Source organism: Aricia agestis, chromosome 7 (assembly GCF_905147365.1).
Source record: "Aricia agestis chromosome 7, ilAriAges1.1, whole genome shotgun sequence".
Lineage (NCBI taxonomy): Eukaryota > Metazoa > Arthropoda > Insecta > Lepidoptera > Lycaenidae > Aricia > Aricia agestis.
In genome coordinates this window covers 12528848-12552976 of record NC_056412.1, presented here as the reverse complement: position 1 = coordinate 12552976, position 24129 = coordinate 12528848, and the positions used below count along the sequence as shown (strand labels likewise).

At 35.9% G+C, this 24129-nt stretch overlaps 2 protein-coding genes across 5 annotated transcripts in view; one reads left to right on the top strand and one right to left on the bottom strand.

The window, feature by feature from the left end:
• Positions 1-3264: 3264 nt before the first annotated feature.
• LOC121728940 lies at positions 3265-5827 on the bottom strand. 3 transcript variants are annotated; one of them, XM_042117280.1, is made up of 3 exons: positions 5781-5827; positions 5527-5616; positions 3265-5141 (listed from the first exon to the last, which is right to left on the bottom strand). In XM_042117280.1, exon 3 carries the CDS (start codon positions 5135-5137, stop codon positions 3266-3268), a length of 1872 nt encoding a protein of 623 aa, XP_041973214.1. In that variant the 5' UTR covers positions 5138-5141; positions 5527-5616; positions 5781-5827; the 3' UTR covers position 3265. The 3 variants fall into 3 exon arrangements, with proteins under 3 accessions (XP_041973214.1, XP_041973215.1, XP_041973212.1); XM_042117281.1 differs by lacking the exon at positions 5781-5827 and having other exon boundaries at positions 3265-3697; positions 3737-5141; positions 5527-5628; XM_042117278.1 differs by lacking the exon at positions 5781-5827 and having other exon boundaries at positions 5527-5628.
• Positions 5828-6123: 296 nt separating this feature from the next.
• The window catches only part of LOC121729029 (cytoplasmic dynein 2 heavy chain 1), an 80390-nt gene continuing 62384 nt past the window's right edge, over positions 6124-24129 (top strand). For both annotated transcript variants that reach the window (XM_042117412.1, XM_042117413.1), the window contains exons 1-17: positions 6124-6201; positions 6392-6528; positions 6753-6917; positions 7027-7126; positions 8328-8457; positions 10949-11082; positions 11317-11561; positions 11646-11745; positions 11816-11955; positions 12194-12403; positions 16742-16885; positions 17420-17632; positions 20524-20709; positions 22397-22525; positions 22746-22891; positions 23121-23264; positions 23785-23994. In XM_042117412.1, the coding sequence (XP_041973346.1) occupies positions 6156-6201; positions 6392-6528; positions 6753-6917; positions 7027-7126; positions 8328-8457; positions 10949-11082; positions 11317-11561; positions 11646-11745; positions 11816-11955; positions 12194-12403; positions 16742-16885; positions 17420-17632; positions 20524-20709; positions 22397-22525; positions 22746-22891; positions 23121-23264; positions 23785-23994 (2579 nt within the window). In that variant the 5' untranslated portion in view covers positions 6124-6155. The remainder of the gene's footprint in view (positions 6202-6391; positions 6529-6752; positions 6918-7026; positions 7127-8327; positions 8458-10948; positions 11083-11316; positions 11562-11645; positions 11746-11815; positions 11956-12193; positions 12404-16741; positions 16886-17419; positions 17633-20523; positions 20710-22396; positions 22526-22745; positions 22892-23120; positions 23265-23784; positions 23995-24129) is intronic.

The window sequence follows — 24129 nt, the reverse complement described above, 5'->3', positions numbered from 1 at the left end:
CCTTTCGGTTCCGTCTCTTCGTCGCGACGGCATGTTCGCGCTCTGGCCGAGCGTCTCATACAGCAGCTGCTTCCCTTGGCAAATCTCCTCGCTGGTGAAGGAAGACTTGCAGATCTGCATGATGCTGACCTCATCCATGGTGTCGATGGCGTGCTGGATAAACGCCAGCAACTCGTTGGCCACGAGCGCCATGGTCACGTGCAGCGACAATGTGCCGCGCGATTCACGAAATATTAATTAATTAATATTTGCAGCGTGTGTAACGTGGAGAACGACCGTTTGATAGCTCGACACATTACACGCTCAATACTGTGTCGAACAGTATTCTGAACCACCGACTGAAGATTGGATTGAATGAAGCTTTTGTGGAGTCTGGTGGCAAAAACAGTCCACCAGCTCCGCACACGACTTTCTTTTGTATTAAATACTGTAGGTATTTAATACAAAAGAAAGCTTTTGTATTAAATACTGCATGACGAAGTAACAAAATATTTCTAAGTGAAAATTGTTGTCATAATATTTTGAATTAACACGATTTTGTTGATTACTTTAAGTATCTATGAGTAGTTACAAATAAAAATTATAAAAGAATATTCTTTATGTTCTAAAATATATATAACTTGTAGTTTACGTTTATTTTAGATAGATGGCATTGATACCTCAATTTATGAAAAATTTCGTTTAGTAACGGTATTACTTTAAAGGTGCGATATTTTGTTGTTGCGTACACTTACCCAAAGTGCTGCGTACACATACCCCGACACTGGGGTAAAAGTGCGCAATTGGAAGGGTTATTGTCTTCTAAAGTTTCTTAAAATATAAGCTACTGAAAAATACAATTGTTGTGTTTAAGTTGGTCACAAATAAACATGCTTACAAATTAACGCAGTTTTGTTTCATTGTACTAATAACATTTAAGTTTTTTAAAGCATCAAAGTTTAAATGCGCACACTTGACCCACAAGACTCTATATTTTTATTATTTATTGCAAATTAAGGTATTTTAATTAAATATTTAAGAAAAAATGATTTGAAAAAATTAAAATTCTTACCAATATTACATAGTATTATTGTATAAATATCCATACTAATATAATAACTTTATAAGTGTTCGTCTGTCTGTCTGTCAATTACTTTTTCACGCCCTAACCACTGAACGGATTTTGCAAAAAATTGATATGGAGACACTTTGAGACCTGCTAAAGAAAAAATAGTACTTTTTATCCCGGGAAAATGTACGGCATGCACTCGGTAAACGGACTTTGACGCAATGGACTTACGACCGTTATCTATTAATATTATAGATGTGAAAGGATGTCCGTCTGTTTCTTTATCTGTATGTCTGTATAATAATTACCATATGCAGGTAAAACGTAACTCAAATATTTAGAGATTTCAGACTGTCCTCATCGAGCCAATCGGCATACTCAGACAATATTTCAATATGCAGCACAATGCAGAGCACTCTACTTTTAGGAGGAGTTTGGCTTGTCATGCCATGCACGTGCGCTAGCAATATTATCTTTTAGTATGTGAAATAGATCCCACAGGTTGCACATGTTCTTGAGTCTGGATTATACTGATGGGTAGCAAATATTGTATGGCGTTTGTTTAATTTAAATCATTATACACAAAGTCGAGGGATTTCATGAAATATAAACTAAAGGCTTGCCTTTTGTCTATTTCGGCGACAAAAATAATAGGAACGTACTACACAATCCAGGGATTTCCTAATAAAACATAAGCAAAAAACAAAAAGACAAAGCTGATTTTGAAAATTCTAATTCCTCTATAAAAACGAAAAAAAATAAATGAACGCGTTCGCGTGCGTCCTTCGTATCAACCCTTGTGCAACGCACCGTAGCATTTTACAAAGCCCCCAAATTGCGTATTATACGTTCCCTTATTCATTTCAATCCTGAGAATCCAGGGCAAAAGCGCAAGTTGGCACTATGTCACTTTTGTTTCTTAGGGTATCCCCCACTTCTCACCAATTTTCATGAAAATCGACGGAAGTTCAACGAAATCGGAGGTGAAAATAATACTTCGCATGAAATATAATAGAAATGGATATTTTATTTGTGTTTATAAAATATTATCTTACTTTAGACATAGAGGAATTAAATATATACTGGTCTCTGCTTTAGATGAGCAAACATACAAATGGGATTGTTTTTCAATTGATATTTTGATTATTTGGTAAAAACCGATTGGTAAGAAAATAACACTTGTTGGACAGAATTTCATTTATGGGACACCCAAAACCAGTAATTGGACAAACAAAGCTCTATTGAAACGTGTTCAAACACACTAGGCCGAAGTTACGCGGCGGAAATCCCGCATGATTACGCTCGCAATGTATTTTAAATTACCAATGATCTATACATAGATTAAGTATTATAGTGTAGATGTAGTCTTAGCCCGTCATCACGTGGCCATTTTGTGCTTATTTTCATACAAGTAGTGTGCGTTTATTTTCTTGAATATTTCTATTTGTCGATTATTTCGAAGCACTTTATGATACAAGAAAGAAAGTCAAATCCGTAAACACACGTAAAAAGCTATGCAATTTTTATAGCCAAATTATTAATTGATGTGACATTTTTAGCACTAATGCCTTACAAAAATACCGATTGAAAAGCCCAAAAAACGTTATTCAAAACTTACGTATTTAATGTTAAATCCATGTGTTTGAGGCATTCTTTGACTATTCTTATGGTTTATTATTTAGCGGAATCACAAAACTCAACACTATCTAGCATTAAATGTTCACTAAAAACCTTTATTAACACTTTTATTACATGAAATATGCCAACCGACTCCTTTGTTATGTCCTAGTAAGTAGGACATAACATTACACGCTTTTGACGCTTATACACCGATATAAGGCTCTCTCCAGTTTATAGTACCTCAATGAATCTGTACCTTCATGCCAATGACACACTATTCCATCGCGTTCCGTTCGTATTGTAGTATGCATGGAATGGTAGTATGCGTTTGACATTGCGGGCGTAGTGTGTTTAGACACTAAGGGCGTTCGCTGCGTTGAGCGTGTGCCCAGCGCGGCCACTCGCGGTTACGTTGAGGCGGGTCGGCCGTCGCACGATGTGCGCACGATTACTATTAGTAGGGGAGGTCGCGCTCATTTTAAAAAGTCATTTCATTCCGAGCGAAAATCGTGACAGTAATACTAATTACTATTCTATTAATACATAAGAGTTTTGATCGTCAGCTACTCCAATATGGGTGGAATAAAAATTTATTTCTTACTTTTTTTTGCTATTTTTATTTATATTATATAGTTCCCTTGCCATTCTTCTATGTTCCTTTTTTTTTAGCTCCATGTAATTTTTTGTCTTTCTTTTTTTCTCAGGTCTGTAACTATCTGATGTTATTGCGAAAGGCATTTTTACAGTATTTCGCTTCCCTTTTCTTTCTTGTGTTTTAGGTAGTGTTAGATAAGTTCCAAGCAGAGAGTCTGAAATTGTTTTAAACGCTATACTTTTATCATCGTTTGTTTGTAATAGCATACTATTTTCAGGGGTCATCTCTTGATAAGCTTTTGATGTTGATGTTTCAACAATGTCATTATCAAAGCTGTCCACATCAATAATAATTATGTCATCAAGCTCTGTGTCCAACGGGCTAATTCGTGGTGAATCAAGCCACTCGATGCTTTCAGTTTCTTCTGCAGTTTGATTAGGTTGCCATCCCAATTCCTGATTAACAAAAGCATCGAAAGCTTCATCGCAATGCCGAGGTGAACCGAATGCTTTATATAATTTGTAAAGGAGCTGGAAATGTTCGTCGCGTTCGTCTACATTGTTGCAATTTTTCATTTCTTCTATTTTTGATGGACCAATCAAGTGGATGAAATTTGAATATGTTATGATATTTGTGATATTTTCGTCGTTGATGTTGGCGGGCTTTTTTTTACCATTTATTGTACTGACTCTTACACATTTGTTGTAGTCTACAGCGTTCGGATCGAAAGGTACTAAGCCGCAAGCCTCAAAACCATTTATCAAAGTTTGAGGTTTTAGAGACTTTCGTAGAGCTGTATCTAGCACCTCAGCAAAGTTAATTTTTGTAATAGTTTCATTTAAATTTTCCGTAAGCCAAAAGTGACATGCCTCTTCCCAAGCCAACTTAATAGGGCGAAATACAGCAATATCAGTGGGCTGTAATATACAAGTGGCATTAGGATAAAGCGCAATAAGCTCGATATTTAATGCCTTGCAAAGCTTACTAATTTCATATGTTAAATGTGTCTTATGACCGTCAACAAAAAATATGACAGGAAATTTGATATTTTTTTCTATTAAGTATGGATAAAAAACGTTAGCAACATATTCAAAAAAAAGTTCACTGGTCATCAAACCACCATCACTTCTTCCAACACCCCAACCTTCCGGTATTTTATTCATCACCTTCTGTGGAATCTTTTGGTAATTATAAATAACCATTGGAGGACAATATTGACCATCAGCAGCAAATGAAAACATCACAGTAATACATTCATTGGAGTTATGCGGCTGAATTTTATATACACTTTTAGAACCTTTGGCTGCTAAGACTTTTCCAGTTTTAGGACATAGTTGGAAACCAGTTTCGTCTCCATAAAAAATTCTACTAGGTTCCTTAAAAACTTTTAACAAATCTTTTTCTAGGAAATATTTAGTAATTTCAGAAAACCATTTTTGGATATCAGCTTCGGCAACACAAGCACTTGATGAGTTGACACCTTCGCTAGTTCTCTGAGAAATTGCAGGATGTCTTTTAGAAAAGTTACGAAACCATCCATCACCAGGATAGTTATTTTTAAAACAATTGGGCCTTGGGTTATCTCTTAAAAACATTTGTACACTTCGTTGAATATCACCTTTTTTTAAAGGAAATCCTTTTCGTGATGTTTCTAAAATCCATTTCTCTAATGTCTCTTCTTCCTCATTGGTTAAAATGGGAGGTGGTCCACGAGACGTTTTATGACCAGGATTTTTTAATTTAAAATATAATGTGGATTTAGGAATCCCATATTTGCGCGCCACCTCCCTTATTTTGCGAGTTTTTTTTGCTTCTTCTACAGCTAATTTCAGGTTTTCTGTAACGAGTGACTTTCTTTTCTTGGTCGGAGCCATATCTCTGAAAATACATATACTTAATAATTTATAAATTTAATAAAGTTATATGTTAACAAAAACCAAATTATAAGTAACCATTGTCCCTTGAATCTACAAGTGACTTAGCCGACGGTGATGAACCATCTTGGCTAATCTGTGATCTTGGCATTCAAAAAAAGTTATTGGACAAAACTTACTGTAATTTACACACATTTACTAATCAGTAAGAGGACAGCCTACAGATTAGTGATTACTTGGGAAATGGGACAGCCAGGTCGAAAACATAATATTTTAAATAATATAATGTTTCCAAATTGTAAAAATATTATTGATACATTAGTATTTTAATAGCAACGTATTTAAATTAGTTTAAATCACAAATAAAGAATTAAAACTTTAGTACGTACCTTAATTTTTGTTAAAACTTTCGAATGAAGAACGGGAGCTATGACTATAGCGCCAAAATACTTTTGTTTTTGTTATCGTTACAGCGCCACCTAACAAAATATTATAAGTACTTTGACGAGCGAATGTCCCATAAAATAATTGTTATTGGTATTATTACATATTGATTTTTATTATAATTCTTTAATCTTATTTTTTATTACAATTAAAGTGTAAAATGTCCCGTTACTAAAAATTCTAATGACTCATATTTTACCCTATTACACACAACAACAAAATATTACAGCTCTTGGAAAACAGCCTAGATAGCTTAAAATGGCGACTGCTTCAAATGTCATTTGTGATTTGCTAATGTCGTTACAACTGTCAGTTGACAGCTTGCTTGTTTCATTACGATTCTCAGTACCCTGGTCAATACTATCTGACGTCGCGCAAGCCCCTCAAATCTCATCAAATCGTACGGGCAAATTGCAACTTACACTGGTACAATAAAGGAACACACTCGTAACCATAGTTACTGTTTTAATAACAAAATTTAATTTAGCAAACATGACGTTCTCTTTGTAGCAAATTGAGTTACTTAAGATAGAACTCAATATTTAAGTTACTTACATAACTTATTTCTAAAAAAATGAAAAGCATTTCTAGTGTCCGTGATTTCATTACAAACGCTTTGGGTAAGTACTACGGTAAAAAAGCTGTTTAAACTTCTATAAATACGGTATACCGTATAAGTTATAACTTATGCTTAGGCCTTATTTTGTCGATAATAACCACGATAATAACTATTGTATACACCTATCTACCCATACCATGTTATCCTACTGGCTACTCATGTAAAATTATAGGTCTTATAACTTGTTACAGGATTACTGCTTCAAACATCGGACTTAAACGTTAATGATATCAATGAAGAATTATTGCATGATTTTTTGCACAGTCCTCAAACTCTTTTGCTACAAGCCTTCTTAGACCAAGACAGTAATTTAAAATTTCAAATACATGTAAGTTCCGATTTTTTTCATTTCTGCTACAAACAACATAATCATTTACTGCAAATAGGTTTAACCCGTTGATTGTGGAGAAACGAGACACAATAGAATTTCTATTTTGTCTCAGTCACTGGTGACCGTATGGGGCTTGATGAATTAAAATAGAGATGTGTTAGTAACAAATAGCTAACAATTAAGTTTTATTTTATTTTATTCTAAATTACTTCTGCTTTCAGCTACAATGCAACCTGAATAAGTCAATCATATTCTATAAAACTTTGCCATGTACTTTGGAAGAAAATAGCTCACTCAACAATGTGAATATGCTGACGCTATCAACCAATGCAGCTCTATCTCTGTACCAAATATTAAAGCAAATATACAGCCCTCTTCTTACCAATGTGAGAATCATCTGAATTATATTTCAAATTTTCAATGCATTTCTAAATTCTTAGTAATATTATGTTCTTGCAATGTCAAAATCAAATTAAAAAGTAATTTATGTTGTAGGGGGATGATTTATATTCGAAGAAATTGCAGAAAAATCTAGCAGATTTAGAGTCAAATTTACGAGTAATAGCTCATGGGAAAGAAGATATTCATAACAACTGTAAGTTTAATTTGACTACTAATATTGTTTAATAGTTCTAAATACCCTTTACATCATTTTTTCATCTAAATTTAAAGAGAGGGATTACTATTGTTAAAATATAAAGGTGAAATTATTATTTTGTTATTCTTTTATATAATAACTAGACTAGCTATTTGACCAAGCTTTGCTCGGTATTCAATGAAACTAACTTTAAACGCGACCAAATAACTTAGGTCTGCCATCTGCCTAGAAATTATTTCTCTGATTGTTCTATTGTATTTTAGACTATTATATATATATATACAAGAATTGCTTGTTTAAAAATATAAGTGATATTATTTTATTATTAAAATTTCATGTGCTTGATATATTCTATAATGTGGACTAACATTATACGTGGGAGAGCCATGCTTCGGCACGAATGGGCCGGCTCGACCGGATAAATACCACGTTCTCACAGAAAACCGGCGTGAAACAGCGCTTGCGCTGTGTTTCGCCGAGTGAGTGAGTTTACCGGAGGCCCAATCCCCTAACTCCTACCCTATTCCCTTCCCTACCCTCAACTATTCCCTTCCCTTCCCTACCCTCCCCTATTCCCTCCCTATTCCCCCCTATTCCCTCTTAAAAGGTCGGCAACGCACTTGCGGCTCTTCTGATACTGCGAGTGTCCATGGGCGACGGAAGTTGCTTGCCATCAGGTGACCCGTTTGCTCGTTTGCCCCCTTATTTCATAAAAAAAAAAAAAAAAAAACATAATGTATAGGTAAATTAACTAATTTTTATATGTGAAAAACTTATTTATTTGTTTAATAAATAAATAAGTTTGTAAATGGATGAAATCAAGGGCTACATCTATTAGACCAGTGGTTCTTAACATTTGGTAAAATGGTCCCTCATGACTAAAAAAGTTGAGTTTTTACCAAATGTTTGTCTTGCCGGGGACCACCCAGTTGGTTTACCTAAATTAAGGGTTGTTTGATAAAAAACAAGGACAACTTTATAATTAGCATTTAGCACTCATTTATTTTTTATTTGCCAAAAATCTAAAAGTAACAGATTTTAATTTTGTGTGATTTATGTGACTGTTACTCTACAAACTTCTGAATAATTCTCACATATTATTAGGATAACTTCGCGAACCACTTGGAATGCTTCCAGGGACCACCGGTAAGGAACCACTGTATTAGACTATATTGTTGGCACAATTTACCTTTTCCAGTTGTATTGAGTGTTGAGGATGAAGCTGAATATTGGAAATCCATAGCAGAAAGGACGGATACCAACAAAGCCGAAAGGGAGGCAGCTTCCTCGTTCAGTGTACTATTTGATGATATTTCAGAAGAAATCAAGTATGTTTATATTTTTAGTATTTTTGTGATCTTATATTTTTTTCTTTTGTCAATTAAGCCCATAATGTTATGTCTATAAATGAAAAAGTTCCAATGAGAAAATGTTTTACATCTGTTTTTAGGGTTCCATACCCAAAGGGTAAAAACGGTACCCTATTACTAGCACTTTGATGTCTGTCTGTCCATCTGTCTGTCTCCAGGCTCTAACTCGATAATGGTAATAGCTAGAGAGTTGAAATTTTCACACATTATGTATTTCTGTTGCCGCTATAACAACAAATAAGTACTAAAAACAATAAATATTTAAGGGGGGCTCCCATACTTGAACAAACATGATTTTTTTGCCATTTTTTGCTCAATATCAATAATGGCAACAGGTAGGCACCTGGAATGTTCACAAAATACTTAATTGTATTTAAATACTTTATTAAATAGTAATAAAAAAAAATAGTGACTGACCGAAATTTCGGTTTCAGTTTCGATTTCTACCAGTTTAGACCAAAAAGTCCTGGCTCAATTTGCCACCGTCCATTTAATCGTGTTTTGAGGTGATGTTTTATAAATTAGTGGCAAATTACTAAGTATTTATTTTGTTTTTATTAGTACTTCCCTTTATTTTCATCAAATTGTCTAAACTTGTTCTTATCAAACATTAGAGGTATATTGTTGAATTTTATTTTTGTAAACGACAAACGCACGCCTATTTGATGTAATATGTAACTACTAGACGTTCCGCGCGGCTTCGCCCGCGTAAATAAGATATTTCACTGAAAAAATTGTCCATACAAAAAGCCTATGATCCTCCACGTGGTCTGCTTCTTATTTGATCCAAATAACAGAAAAAATGCTCTAGTAGTTCGTGAGATAAACCCTTTCAAATAATTTCCCCCCTTTTTTACATTTTCCTCTATTTCTTCGCTCCTATTAGTCTGAGCGTCATAAAATATAGCCTATAACCTTCCTCGATAACTGGGCTATCTAATACTGAAATATTTTTAAATCGGACCAGCTGTAGTCTGTGAGATTAGCGCGTTCAAATAAGCCCTTTCAAATAATTTCCGCCGTTTTTCCACATTTTCCTCTACTTCTTCGCTCCTATTAGTCTAAGCTTGATAAAATATAGCCTACAGCCTTTCTCAGTAACTGGGCTATCTAACATTGAAAGAAATTTTCAAATCGGACCAGCAGTTCCTGAGATTAGCGCGTTCAAATAAGCCCTTTAAAATAATTTTCCCCGTTTTATCCACATTTTCCTCTATTTCTTCGTTCCTATTAGTCTTAGCATGATAAAATATAGCCTATAGCCTTTCTCAATAACAAAGCTATCTAACACTGAAATAATTTTTCTAATCAGACCAGTACTTCCTGAGATTCTATGTCTATTTTTCCTATACAAAGAATGAGAATGAAGATGACTGCAATTGATTGTGTTTTAAGTAGTACGTCTTTAATATGTAAATAAAATGTCTGGAAATAACTTTTGCTCATGTTTTAGAGCAAACCTTCGTTGTAATACATAAAAAACTTGGAATCGGTTAAAAAAACGGAATATGGTACTAAAAAGTTTTTAGGGAGCTCGAGTCTAATATTGATGATATTTATCTTAATAAATGAATGAAATATCTAAAAAAAGGGAAAAAATCCAATTATGCATTTTTATTACGTGTTAATACATGCTAAAAACTTCAGTAAATCATCGTAACTTTAAATGTTTTATCAAGTTTCGGTTTCGGCGGAAACTGAGAGCTAGGCCGAAAGTTCGGTTTCAGTTTCGGCTGAAAAACCAGTTTCGGTCAGACACTAATAATTAACATACTTACAAAATAATATGTCTAAATAAAAATAAATAAGTAAATAAAAAATGTTGTACTGTGAATACGAGGGAGGGTCGCGTCATTTTCAGTTAGACAAGCCCTACCCATAGGTAGGTCCGTGTGCCGAGTGTGAGTTTTTTGTTTGACATTCAATCGTGAATTCGTTTGGCATTTAATAAGATTTTGTATGCGAGCCATGATGCGAGCTGGGCTCACTCCCGTGAGCATCGCTAGGTGGCGCTGTACAAATCCCATACAAAATAGTAAACGCCAAACGCGTTCACGATCGAATGTGAAACAAAAACTCTCACTTGGGCCTCCGGTGTCTCTATTACATTGTTTCGTAGGACAAATATATTTTATGTAACAGCTTTTCTACTTGTGTACCAAATACACAGTGGAACAAGACAAAGTGACAACACTTTTAGTTGCATTTGTTATTTCTGCTAAATAGTAATTTAATTACTGCAGCAGCGCTAAAAATCGGCAATTTGCATGGGCAAAATTCATGACGTTCAGACGTTTCTTGTGGAAGTCTAGTATGAAAAGTAACTCTTTTATCGTGCATTTTACTCTATATACCTAAAGAAAACACATACACTCCCTTAAAGGTTTATCACTTTATTTTTTTGTTACATTCTGTATACTACCCGACGTCTGTATGAAGGCTGTTGCAGGTTGATGCGATCTAGTACGCTGCAGGAGGTGAAGGACTGTGTGGAGAATGTGGCGGGTATACTGGACGACGTGTGGCGGTGTGTCGGCGCCACGTACTCCCAGGACAGGATGGTGCATGTTTTTGATGTTGTTGGTGAGCTTTTACTAAAATATTTAGGTACTACGTCTCTATCAGTCTTTCCCAAAGTGGACGATAGCGCCCCCTTGTGTGCGGTGAAGGTCTGAAGGTGGGCGATGTGGGACACAAAAAAAATGGGGGCGCGGCGTTGTGAAGAGACTTGGGGGTGTATGCCTCGTACGCGATTTATGATTTCGTGTTAAATGAAATTGCGGGCAACATTTTCTTCTTTGTTTTTTCTATTTTCAGGTCATGCCACATGCTCTATTATTCAGAAATGTGTATCGGATCTCAACATTTGGTCGATTCATCATAACGCAGAAGATGATAAAATTTTAGCAGAGCTATCGCACGGGCTGAATGCTATTCAAACATGGACCAGTGCTTGCAAATCTTTAACAGAGACATATTGGCCAAACTACGCCCTGCATCCTTGGAAGGGCAATTCCTATGTACCGTTGTTTTGTGTCAACTTTGAAGGAAGACTAAAACAGGTACATACATAATTGAATAATATATAAATAAAGATAAGCCTATTCAACCTTATTAATGTTCACATCGTGATTTCCGAATTTCAGATTAACGACATTAGATCCACATTTAATCAACTAAACAAGTTAATGACTAATACTGAAAAAATGGAATTTGGAATTGACAACATATTGAGTACATTTCAAAGTAAGTAAAATTATATTGTACTTATATATTTATAATAACATAATATGACCCTAATTGTGTTGTTATATAGATGTTAACATGTGGATAATAAACGGACCAAACCATCAATGGGAGAGTGCACTCTCTAAATTGTCCGCTAATCTGAGACAGGCTGAGATGAATGTTGCAGAAAAACTTAAACCACGATTCCAGAATACCTCTGTGCATCAGGTAAGATCTAAGCTCGATTAGTTATAGTAATACTTTCTTGTCCTGTCAATATATAATATGTAGGTAAATCTTGTGCTAAATTGTGTAATTTATGACGTGGTTAGATCTTACAATACTGTAGATTATATATCTACTGAATGCTTATGAAAAGCCCTACAAATATTTTTAAGTACATTATAAATGAGTTAAAGATTGAACTTATTTTAACAGCTCGTTGACTGACCTGTTAAAATTTCAGATGCTCTACGAGTTCCAGCGTTACAGAACACTTATGTCTAGAGCTGTCATCAAGAGCGCTCTGTCGTCTGAGCTAGAGCGTCTAGTGGCGGGTTTAGCGGCGCGGCTGGCGAGCATGCACGCAGAGTTGGACGCTGGCGAGCGTGCGTGCCCGCCAGACCTGACGCCCGTCGTGCGCCGCGTGCAGTGGGCGAAACGCGCTGAGGCTAAGGTAATCTTTTAGCGTCGACCCTAAATCGCTTCTCGGCGATGAACTCCTTTGACCCCTTAGGCCTTAGAGACAGCTCCCACTGCAACGTGATGCGTAGATGGCGTGAAATGCATTTCTGAATTTGTATTGAATTGACAGACTTCAATTGGGTGAGACGTTATGCAAGTTAAATTGAAATTGTTAATTCCATATATAAATTAGAAATGCATCTCATGGCCTTTACGCCACGTAAATTACGCGTCAAGTTGCAGTGGTAACTGAGAGCCTGTCCACAGTCCACACGGCGCGTTGCGTCAGCGTTGCGTCGACGCAGCGCTGCCGTTGCGTTGTTTTACATACAAATGACCAAGGTGTTCACATGACGGACAGCAGCCCCCGAGACGAAGCGGAAGGGGGTGTTGACGTCAAGGGCCGCGCCACACCGGAATGCCCGTAGACTTCTCAAAAGCGATACTATGTATTACAATAATGAAGATAAAGTTTATTAGCGCGGCCCTAAGACTGCTTCGTAATAACGCTGCGATGACCTATCGCCCGTGTGGCCGGCTATGCGTCAAACGGCAGCGCTGTGTCGACGCAACGTCCGTGTACCTGTAGTCAAACTGTTGTTAGATGACATAAATGTATTTGGAACTGCATTGACTCTGTTTCCTTATTCATTGGTGAATTGTGATAACTGATATGACATACCGCACCGCTATTATAAGTGCCATGGCGCTTGCGATACGTTCTGTCAAATCCCATACACCTTTGACATCTAAGTTCGCTATCATACTATAGTTTGTGCGTTTTAAGATGATATGGGTGACACATTATAATTGACAATAGTAGGGAAGTAACTTAAGAAAATTAATCGATAATTTAAAAATATTGAATCACTTCGTAAAGGGAAGGAATTGCAATCGAAATTATCGGTTTCGTACTGACGTTTCAGTGGCGTCGGCGATTTAAAATGGCCTCAATATATATATATATATCTATATATATATATATATATATATATTATATATATATATATATATATATATATATATATATATATTATATATATATAGATATATATATATATCTATATATATATATATATATATATATATATATATATATATATATATATATATATATATATATATATATAGATATAATAAAAATGTTACATATATGTATAGTATAAAAGTATTAAATATATTTCCTTTGTCTGGTACCTGTAACACAAGTCCTTTAGGTACTTAGCACGGGGCAAGACTGACGTGGTGTGAAGCGTCCATAGAAAAAAAAAAACTATTATGTGAGCAACTAATAATAATTGTTTTAACGACCAGCAGATGGCGTTATTAAGTAACACGAAGTCAATGAGTGTTAGCTATACCGAGCAGAGCTCGTTCATCCAGGTACAATTATTAAGTTAGCATTTAGCAACTTTTCATTTTTATTCATTTACAATAGGCTACTTGACCTATATTCAATTTCATTGAACAAATGCATATTTCTAGTAGAACTTGGGCTAGGAAACCGTATTTCAACCTAATCATCAAATAAAAGCTCATTTTATTCAATTTCATTGAACAAATACATATTTCTAGTAGAACAAATACATATTCCTAATACGTGGGAGAGCCATGCTTCGGCACGAATGGGCCGGCTCGACCGGATAAATACCACGTTTTCACAGAAAACCGGCGTGAAACAGCGCTTGCGCTGTGTTTCGCCGAGTGAATGAGTTTACCGGAGGCCCAATCCCCTAACCCCTACCCTATTCCCTTCCCTACCCTCAACTTTTCCCTTCCCTTCCCTGCCCTGCCCTCCCCTATTACCCTATTCCCTCTTAAAAGGCCGGCAACGCACTTGCAGCTCTTCTTATGCTGCGAGTGTCCATGGGCGACGGAAGTTTATATTATTTTGAAAAAAAAAAAGGGTTCCGTAAGATATTTGGGATTTTCAGACGCAAGGTGTAAAAAATCAACCAGAAATGTTACTTTTTTCGCGTACGCTGCCTAAACTATAAAAGATAGAACCATAAAATGTTCTAAGTATCTACACTAATGTTCTAACAATCTACAAAAAAGTCCGCGGACCGCGACACACTCACAATAGACATAACGACCAGTAGTTCGACTGCAAAGAGACGGACATGTTTCAATATCTATCAAATTCGTCGGGTTTCACTAGGACTATGAACGGAATGTGCCTCGCGCTGGCTGATATAATTTATTTTTAAATATTTAAAATAAAGATTTCAAAATTGGATTCTGACAATTTTAATCACATGTGCCAAAACACAAACAACAATACGACCAAAGAGGAACACGTCCAGCGAATATGTCATAGTTTTAAATTCGTAGGTAACAAGTTAACAACCCTAGCGACGATTTTCGTCATAATACGTCAAATTTAAAAATTTCAACATCAGTTCTAAGTCGGTATACTGTATCATTCTGTCTACTCTGACACACTATACCTATCTATGATGAGTGAGGCACAATAACCATTTTTTTATTAAAAAATCTTGAAATGTTTTTGGACTAAATTTAAATGCCTTTATTTTACTCATGGCATTAATTCCTATCAAAATAAATTATTTCATTACTAAGTACAGTTTAATGTAGATAATATTTGGTCTTTGAATGATTAAAATTGGACGTTTGGTTTTAATGTTATGGCGAAATTAAAATGTTACGATTTCTGCTGCACGTTGCGAATTGGGCGTCGTCAAGGCGCGCCGCGCGGGTGTGTTCGCCCGGAGAGTCCACGTAAATATTAATCATTATTACCTCGATCATGGGAATCGCAGACACAATAGATTTATAATATAATAGTTATGCGACAGCCGGGTGCCGCTTCATTGATGGGATAATATTATAGTGCTTCATTAATTCATTACGTTTTGAATGACTATTATTTTTGATTGCTATTATAATGAATTTCTATAACTATAAATCTCCAATAGCGGCAGCCGGCTGCCAGCATAACAATTATTGAAGATCTATTGTGTCTGCGATACCCACGATGTCTGCGATACCCACGATACCGATGGAAGTATAATTAATGCATATTATAAAATCTACACTATTTCTGCTGAACATAGGCTTTAGCCTATAATTATTTAATGAGAGAAAAAAGAGAACCGTATTAACATTAATCGTGTAAAAAAACTACCAAAATATTCCATATATTGTAAGCTTTATAAATTATAGACTCAAAGTGATGTACTAGAGTCTTATAAGTTATAGAGGACATTAATTTACGCATGTAGGTAAGCATAAAATAATAAAGCATAAAACTACAAAAAAAAAAACATAAAATACTTTAAACAAAAAAATACATTTAGAAATTGCAAAATAGTATAAATAATAGTATCTTCTGTAGGTAAGGATAAAATAATCAAACATAACACTTAAAATATAAAAAAAATACAATAAAAATGTGTATAATAATTATAATATAGTAGTTACAGGCTAAATAGAGTAAGCCATTTTTATGTTCTGCTTAACATAAAGATTGACTAAAAGATTGAAAAAAAATATTTAAAAATCAATGTTCACCCGTGCGAAGCCGGGGCGGGCCGCTAGTGATTGATAAAAAAGTCGATTTGAAAATATGATTTTATGAAAACAGGATTTGTACTGACGAAAACGCTTTTGCGGTACTTCCGAATTGGATGTGACGTCATTCTATTCGTAATTTAATATCTTTTATTTATCGCGCTCGTTATATGTAAGTTTATTTGTACATAAATAATAAAAATAAGCCTAGAAAGATTTTCAAAATATATTTTCTTGAATAATTCAAATAAAACATCAGTTTTATAAATTATCTCCATTTATTGTAGACGGGAAATGAAGTGGCCAAAACTTTTCTCCAAAAGTTTTCAACATTACAAATGATTTCTAATTTCTTATTTAATTCTTTTATAATTTTTGGGCACTTTTAGACGCGTACATTTAGCATATAAAAATGTTCAATAAAGAAAGCTTAAAATACAAAACGTATGACGTCACACTATGGCGGACAGTGTTTTCGGCGCCATTTGTAAGGCATATTTTTCAATTAACATTTTTATGGGTTTTTACTGTGTAAAATATTAAAATATTAGTTTTTTTTGTTATAATGAATGATTATGAAGCGATTAGCATGAAAAAAATGAGGTCAAGTAGCCTATTATAGGATACATTTGTTTTTGTAGATGGAATATAATTTGTTACATTTCGTTTTTTTTTGTTTTCTTGTAAAAAAAACCCGTAGCAAGGAATATGAGAAGTGTCACCATATCATCTTAAAACGCACAAACTATAGCAAATGCATTTTGAAAAATAATATAACGTAACTCCGTGCTTACAGGTTAATGAAATAAAGACGTGCACTGAAAAGTATTTGAGCGAGTTTGACAAAAGCTCGGAAGTTATATCGCTAAGCACCACGCTGCTAAAAGACTTGAAAAGTACTTACACCCAGTGCTTGGAGGACTGGTCGAGGGAGTTGCAGGTATGGCAGCGGTACTTTTTCTATTTTCGCCCATATTGAAGTGACTAAATAAGTATGGCAACGTCCAACGCCATCCCGTCACACAAACAATGGTCGCCGCCAGTCTCGAGTTGTAATCATTTACTATTATTTATTCAACAAATGCACTTATCAATATAAAAAGTAGATGTTGTCCGATTCTCAGCTCTAGAAGATATGCTCGCTAAGATTTATGAAAATCGGTCGAACTCTTTCAGAGGAGTTCAACCACGCACCCCGTGACTTGAGATTTATTTATTAGATAAATGTTCAATCTAGGCTTCTTTTTCTTTAAATTTGACAAGATTTTCTTATAATTGAAGTAAATAGTTCATTCGTATTTCGTAATAATTTTCAATGTTGCTAAGTCTCGCTAAAACTCGCCAATGTTTGTAGTAATTTGCCAAATTTTATTCTTGAAATATTCGAGGAAGTCCAGGGAAGGTTTATATTAGTAGGGAAGTGATACGAAGTTCGCCGGGTAATATCTAGTTATGGATACAACTTTTTTTCTAGGTACAAGTGAAGTCGGGTTCCCTAAGCTTGTCCCAGGAGCGGCCGGTGCTGGAGTTCCGTAGCGGGTTACTTACTGTGACGCTGAGCGAGCGCGCGGCGACGTGGGTGGGGGAGGCGCACGCTCTCGCGTCGTACGCGCCGTTACCGCCCGCAGCCGCGCGCGAGTTGGCTGCGCTGGCAGACAAGCTGCCGCACGCGCGTGCTCTAGATCAGGTCAGTACTCACTTAAGAGGATACACCAGGGGCTAGAGAAATGAAAAAAAAGTACGTGTAATATCTATAGCTGAGACCCCTGTCAGAGACAACTGCAGAAAATCAACGATTCGTTGTCCCCTGATTCCTTCTCCAAAACTTAACCGATTTAAGTAATTTTTTCATTAAAGATTAAAGAAAGACTTGAGCTGTGTTCCTATGTTTTATTTTTTTTTGTAAAATCTAGCCAAATTTTCTGGATGTTTGAACACAGCAGAAAATCTGGCTATTTTTTTGGGTTTTTGAACGTTCATAATATCTTATTTAATAACTAGCTGTTGCCCGCGACTTCGTCCGCGTGGACTTCAGTTTATAGCGCGCGATGTCAACAAAATTGGTGTCAAAAGCTTTTATAAAAAAACCCTGGTACCCCTTAAATCAATACAGCTGTGCAGTGTGCAAACAATAAGTACTTCATTTTTGTATGTTAAACTTTATATATTATGCCAAATTTTAAAGCTTATTTAGCCCCCCAATTACACAACTTTACCCATAAACTATTTATCATTGATAGGTTTAGCCCCAATTTCACCAACGTCTGTTAGTGTTAACAGCTTGTTAAAATATCCCGTCTTCTCTTTCATTCATATGAAAAACAAAACAGCTAACGTGATACTAATTCGAGCATTAACTTTAACAGTCGTCGGTGAAATTTGGTCTTAAGGTTACGTCACTGCCTGCACAGATAAAGTACTGAGTTATTTAATACCGTAGAATAGATATAACAATCGAAAAAAATCGAGACTTAAATGTAAGATGATACCACCTCTTATAGAAAGACTTTTGAGCAAGCGTCAGCGCGATGTAGAAGACGCACGGCGCCATCTATTATGAATTTTTTGAACAAATTTACGACCCTTACAACCCTTTTTTCCAGTAAAAAAGTAGCCTATGTCCTTTCTCAGGCTTTAGACTATCAGTATACAAAATTTCATTACAATCGGTTCGGTAGTTTTGGCGTTTGGCGTGAAAGCGAGACTGACAGACAGACAGACAGACAGAGATACTTTCGCATTCATAATATTAGTACAGATTATGTGCACACTGCACAGCTGTTTTTGGGTATTTTGATTAATTAAGGGCCGCGCTACACCGGAATGGCAGCGGCGAGGCGAGCACTTTCAGCGCTGCCATTCCGGTGTAGCGCGCTGCGCGGCCCTAAGAGGGGTACCACTTACCAGGGTTTTAAAAAGTTTTTAAATTTGACACAAATTTTGTTGACACCGCGCGCTATAAACTAAAGTCCACGCGGACGAAGTCGCGGGCAACAGCTAGTTATGAATAAAAACAATAATATATAATAAAGTAGGTATGATTAGTTCTGTTATAATAATGAAGTAAAAAATAAAGCGCCATCTGTTTTCATATATTAGAATTAAAATGTTGATTGCATTGATATATTTTCTGGATGGAATATAGGCCAACACAACACACTCGAACTCCTTAGAAATGCAGTAGGAGTTCTATAAGATAAGATAGATTGATTATTATTATAGCAAGTGATAATATTATTAAACATAATATTCTAACGTATTAAAAACTATAAACAAAAACATAATAACTAATAAGTATGATTAGTTCTATGTTACAACGAAGTAAAAAAAAAAAGCGCCATCTGTTGAATCGTATTAGAACTAAAATGTTCATTGCATCGCGTCGATATATTTCTGGATTTTGTATAATATTATACATAAAATATATTTAAGATTTTTGAAATATTATTTTAATACACATCCAAGACCCAGGAACATTGAAAACTTTTTGTTCCGCCTGCGGGACTCGAACCCAGGACCCCCGGGATGAGCGCTGGCCACGCGCAATGCGAAGTAATTTTCATCGATATTTTCATGGAAATAAGATATTTTCCCACATCAAAATGTAGCCTATGTCCTTTCTCAGACTCTAGAATAACTGTGTACAAAATTTCATTGCAATCGGTTCAGTAGTTTTGGCGTGAAAGCGAGACAGACAGACAGACAGACAGACAGACAGACAGACAGACAGAGATACTTTCGCATTTATAATATTAGTATAGATATAGATTAAATTATGAAAAAAAAAGAAAACATAGGGACATTGTATTAGTAGCCGTAGATAATCAGGAAAAAAATTATAACTCTACTAGCATTATCCAGGGAGGAAACAGGGGACAACGTTTGTATGGAAAAAAGTGCGGCGTGGACTCCTCTTAACGTTTTTCTCCGGCGTTTCTCTCCAATGGGGATTATCTTTTTTTGACGTTGACGAAGGTCCAGAGATGTAGCTGTGAAAGGCGACCATGATGTCAGTATCATAAAAAATATTATTATGTTTTCAACTTTATTATATACTATTAATACTAATTAACTACATATATGATATATACTATTAATACTAATTAACTACATATATGATATATGTAGTTAATTAGTATTAATAGTATATAATTAACGTTTTTCTTCACTTTCTTACTGATGCCATTTGGAGTGTTTTGACATAGAATTCACAAATACTTAGATATTATTAAATAAATAGTTACATATTACCATAAGAGAAATAATATGTATAATAAAACTTGAGAGGTGTCAAGGGACACCCAGATGAACGAAGTTATAAAAAAACGCCATTTATCGACGCCCAGGAATACTAACAACTACACTTTTGTGGAATTGTATTAAATTTATTCAAACGTCCGGTAGATGTCGCTGTTTATTCTCAAAAACGCCATCTAGTTGACGCCTAGGAATACTATCAACGCCCTCTGCCCCTACAGCGCAGGAACTAAGAAAAATGTGTCGTTACAACTTTTTCCGTCTAGCCTCCTTTCGCAACGCGCGATAAGGAACTTCTTTCCAAATACAATCTGCTTTCAGATCGCATCATTTCACAATACGCTAGGCGAGCGCATGATTCCGTCCACTCGGCCTATGATGTTGCAGGCAGCTTTAGACCTGTCCGCGCTGGTACAAGACCAGAAACCCGTGTATTGGAACGACGAACAGCAGCTCACTGAATACATTGACAGACTCAAAACAGCCGTGCTCAAGTTGGAGACCGAGGTAACAAGCGTGAAGAAGGAGTAAGAAAACATACTAGATTCACATGCATGATATAACAGAGCAGCTGTATTATTAATAGAGATTCAATAATGTATAGGTACAAGATAAGATTAAAATACTAGCTGTCCCGGCCGGCTGTTTGCCATATAAAGTATTTCGCCCGTATTATTTTATTGAAGTGACTAAATAAGTATGGCACCATGGCAACGTCAATCGCTATCCCGTCGCCACAAACAATGGTCGTCGTCGGTCTCGAGTTGTAATTTTATATACGTCGCAGGGAACAGAAGATATCAGGGATATCCCGAAATCCCTAGGGATATCACGAAATCGCGGTAGATACCGAATATTCTTGTTTCTTACGTCTTCTTACTAAACAAATATAGTGATATGTCATTTCACTTAACTAAATCTAGTGAAATGTCAGAAAAGCGGATACCGCCGAATAAAAATCGAGCTACGCATTTCTCTCGCTCGCTCTAATACCCACACGGGCACTAGTGGGAGTGAAACAAATGCGTCGCTCGAGCTGGCGCGGCTCGTGTGATTTTAGTCGTTAAATTATTACGTGTACGTTAAGTTTGAATGCGATTTTCTAAATATCACCTTTTACGACTCTCGAGTTTCAACATTTTTTAATATTTTCCAGACTTACGCGCATGTTTCTTGCATGGTTCGATAGCCTGTTAAATGTATATTATGGGGATATTGATAACTCAATAACCGATAATAAGATCCCTTCACGCTGATAATGCCCTATTCGCGTTAAGAGGGCGACTAACGCAAAAAATCGTCCTTCGCTCTTCACACTCACGCCCGTCTTTCATATGCCAGGTGAAAAAGGACGACGCGGATTCATTTAAATAAAAAGAAAATTATTTTTTTCCTAATAACTCGATAAATATGTAACATTTAAAAAATCCGCTAGGTCAGTTCCTCAATGATAGAATTTTATTACAATGTGTTAAAATATTAACTTAGTTTAATGCACGGTTAAGGCAATATATTAAAAATTCGTGAAAATTAGATGCATCTTTCTGATCGAGAATATTTTAAGATATCGTGTTTTTGCTAGGTCTGATTCTCGGAAATATAATGTAGTATCTATGTCTACAAAATGAAACAATTCGGTGCTTATTTTCAAGTATAAAAATGAATTATAAAATCGTCAATTCAGGGTTAGTCGCCCCCATAAGATAGTGATAGAGTATTAGAGCGAACGAGAGAAATGCGTAGCTCAATTTTTATTCGGCGGTATCCGCTTTTCTGACATTTCACTAGATTTAGTTTAGTGAAATGACATATCACTAGATTTGTTTAGTAAGAAGACGTAAGAAACAAGAATATTCGGTATCTACCGCGATTTCGTGATATCCCTAGGGATTTCGGGATATCCCTGATATCTTCTTTTCCCTGCGACATATATAAGATAAATGTGATTTTATAACCGCAAAAAATAGTTCAATGTTTTGCTAAAATGCTGGACGATATTTCAACAAAACATCGAATTCACCTTAGATAAAATAAAATGAGGCTAGTATAAAGTAAGTTTTGAAGAACTCTTAATAATTGTGAATGTAAAAACTGTTAGCATACTATGCTACATGCTGCATGCTGCAAACCATGTAAAGGAATACTGAATATGGTCGTCATTGTTCAGTTCTTGACTTTCTGTGGTTTGTCCTAGAACACATACTTGACCAGCCAACACATTGCTATACGGAACATAGTGGAACAGCTTATGGACACCGAGCTTCTGGCGCAACAGACGCAATGGAAGAAACAGATCAAAGATATCAGGAATATTATAGAAAAGGTAAGTAGTATTGAAATTTGAAACTTCATTACATTGTATAATACCGTTTACAACGTTACTTCGGAAATGAAAAATAGATGTTCGCTGACTCTCAGATTTAGAACTAATAAAAAAATAAAAAAAAGGCAATCCAGCCCTTTCGGAGAAGTTTGGTAACAAACATTTTTTTTTATATAACTGTGTGGTGCTAAAAATCAACATATTTTTTGTATGGCAATAGGTTGTATCAAATGGATACAAAAACACAGAGATGTGGCGTTCTCACTGGGACATGCAGCTGTATAAGGCAATAGAGTGCCAGTATATAAAGGCGATGCTGTCCTTGGAAACACACTTCCCGCCCGTCAAAGTAGACCTAGTGTTGCGGTACGGATGTTGCTTTTCTTCTAACTTTTTCTGTAAAGAATTTAGTGAATGAACCCTAATCATGTTTAACTAAATAAAGTTTAGCAAAATGAGCGTGATTTTTTTTAGATTTGAAAAGTTTTTTTTTAATCTATAAAACTAACTTAAAAGAAATATATATTAAAAGAGAATATGAAATAGAGAGTGCTACTAACGGACTAAACAATAAAAGTGAGTTTACACCTTACAGTGGCAATACAGTGTGTCTACAGCCGCGCGCGGAGGAGTTGCGAGCGACGCTGTACGCTCAGCTACGGCGATTGGTGGCGTTGCCGTCGCACATGCCGCCGCTCGCCGCCGCTAATGACATGCTTTTCACCGGCATTGTTCAAAAGTATGTTATTTCATTTATAGTTAACTAGAAAATCCATTCGTAGTTTTTTTTTTTAATGAAATAAGGGGGCAAACGAGGAAGCGGGTCACCTGGTGGAAAGCAACCAAGTCCCATTCGTGCCGAAGCATGGCTCTCCCATGGCAGTAACAAACATCCATGCTCACAAACTTTTGCCTATTTATATTAGTAGGACTAGTAAAGTATATTATAGTAAGTTGATTCCGGCAACTCCGTTGTGCAGTTTATCGTTTTCACGTGGGAACCGTACATTTTTAGGGATAAAAAGTAACCTATGTCCTTTCCCGGGGCTCTAAGTATCTCCATATCAATTTTATCAAAATTGGTTAAGTGGTTTAATGTGAAGTGGTAACGGACAGATAGATTAACTTTCGCATTTATCGATATCTACTAATATTATTAATGCGAAAGTTTCTGTCTGTCTGTTACCTTTTCACGCTTAAACTGATATTTTTTAAATAATTAAAGTGTTTGTACTTAATCAAATAATATTGTACTACAGACACAGTTGGATAGGCAACAAGGCGGTGTGCGCGCTGGAAGCGGCGCTGGCAGCGACTGAGCGCGTGCGCGCACGCTGGGCACGGCGCAGCGCGGCGTGCGTTGTGGACCTCGGCGCGCTGTGTGCCGAACATCTCATCACGCACTCACAATTCGAACACAACTTCAAAGCGTGCAAATCATTCGGACAGGCTGTTGCAAAGATGACTTTGTGAGTGCAATTATTTTGTTTCTCAATTTTGAGAACATTAAGTGTGAGTTGAACGTATGCAGTGTCACGCGACAAAAGGAATGCTTCATAAAATCCATAACATTTGTGACATACAACATATTTAATGTCCCCGAA

What these genes read in the sequence shown, in the direction of transcription:
- LOC121728940 (XM_042117280.1), bottom strand. Translation starts at nt 5,137, where the DNA reads ATGGCTCCGACCAAGAAAAGAAAGTCACTCGTTACAGAAAACCTGAAA.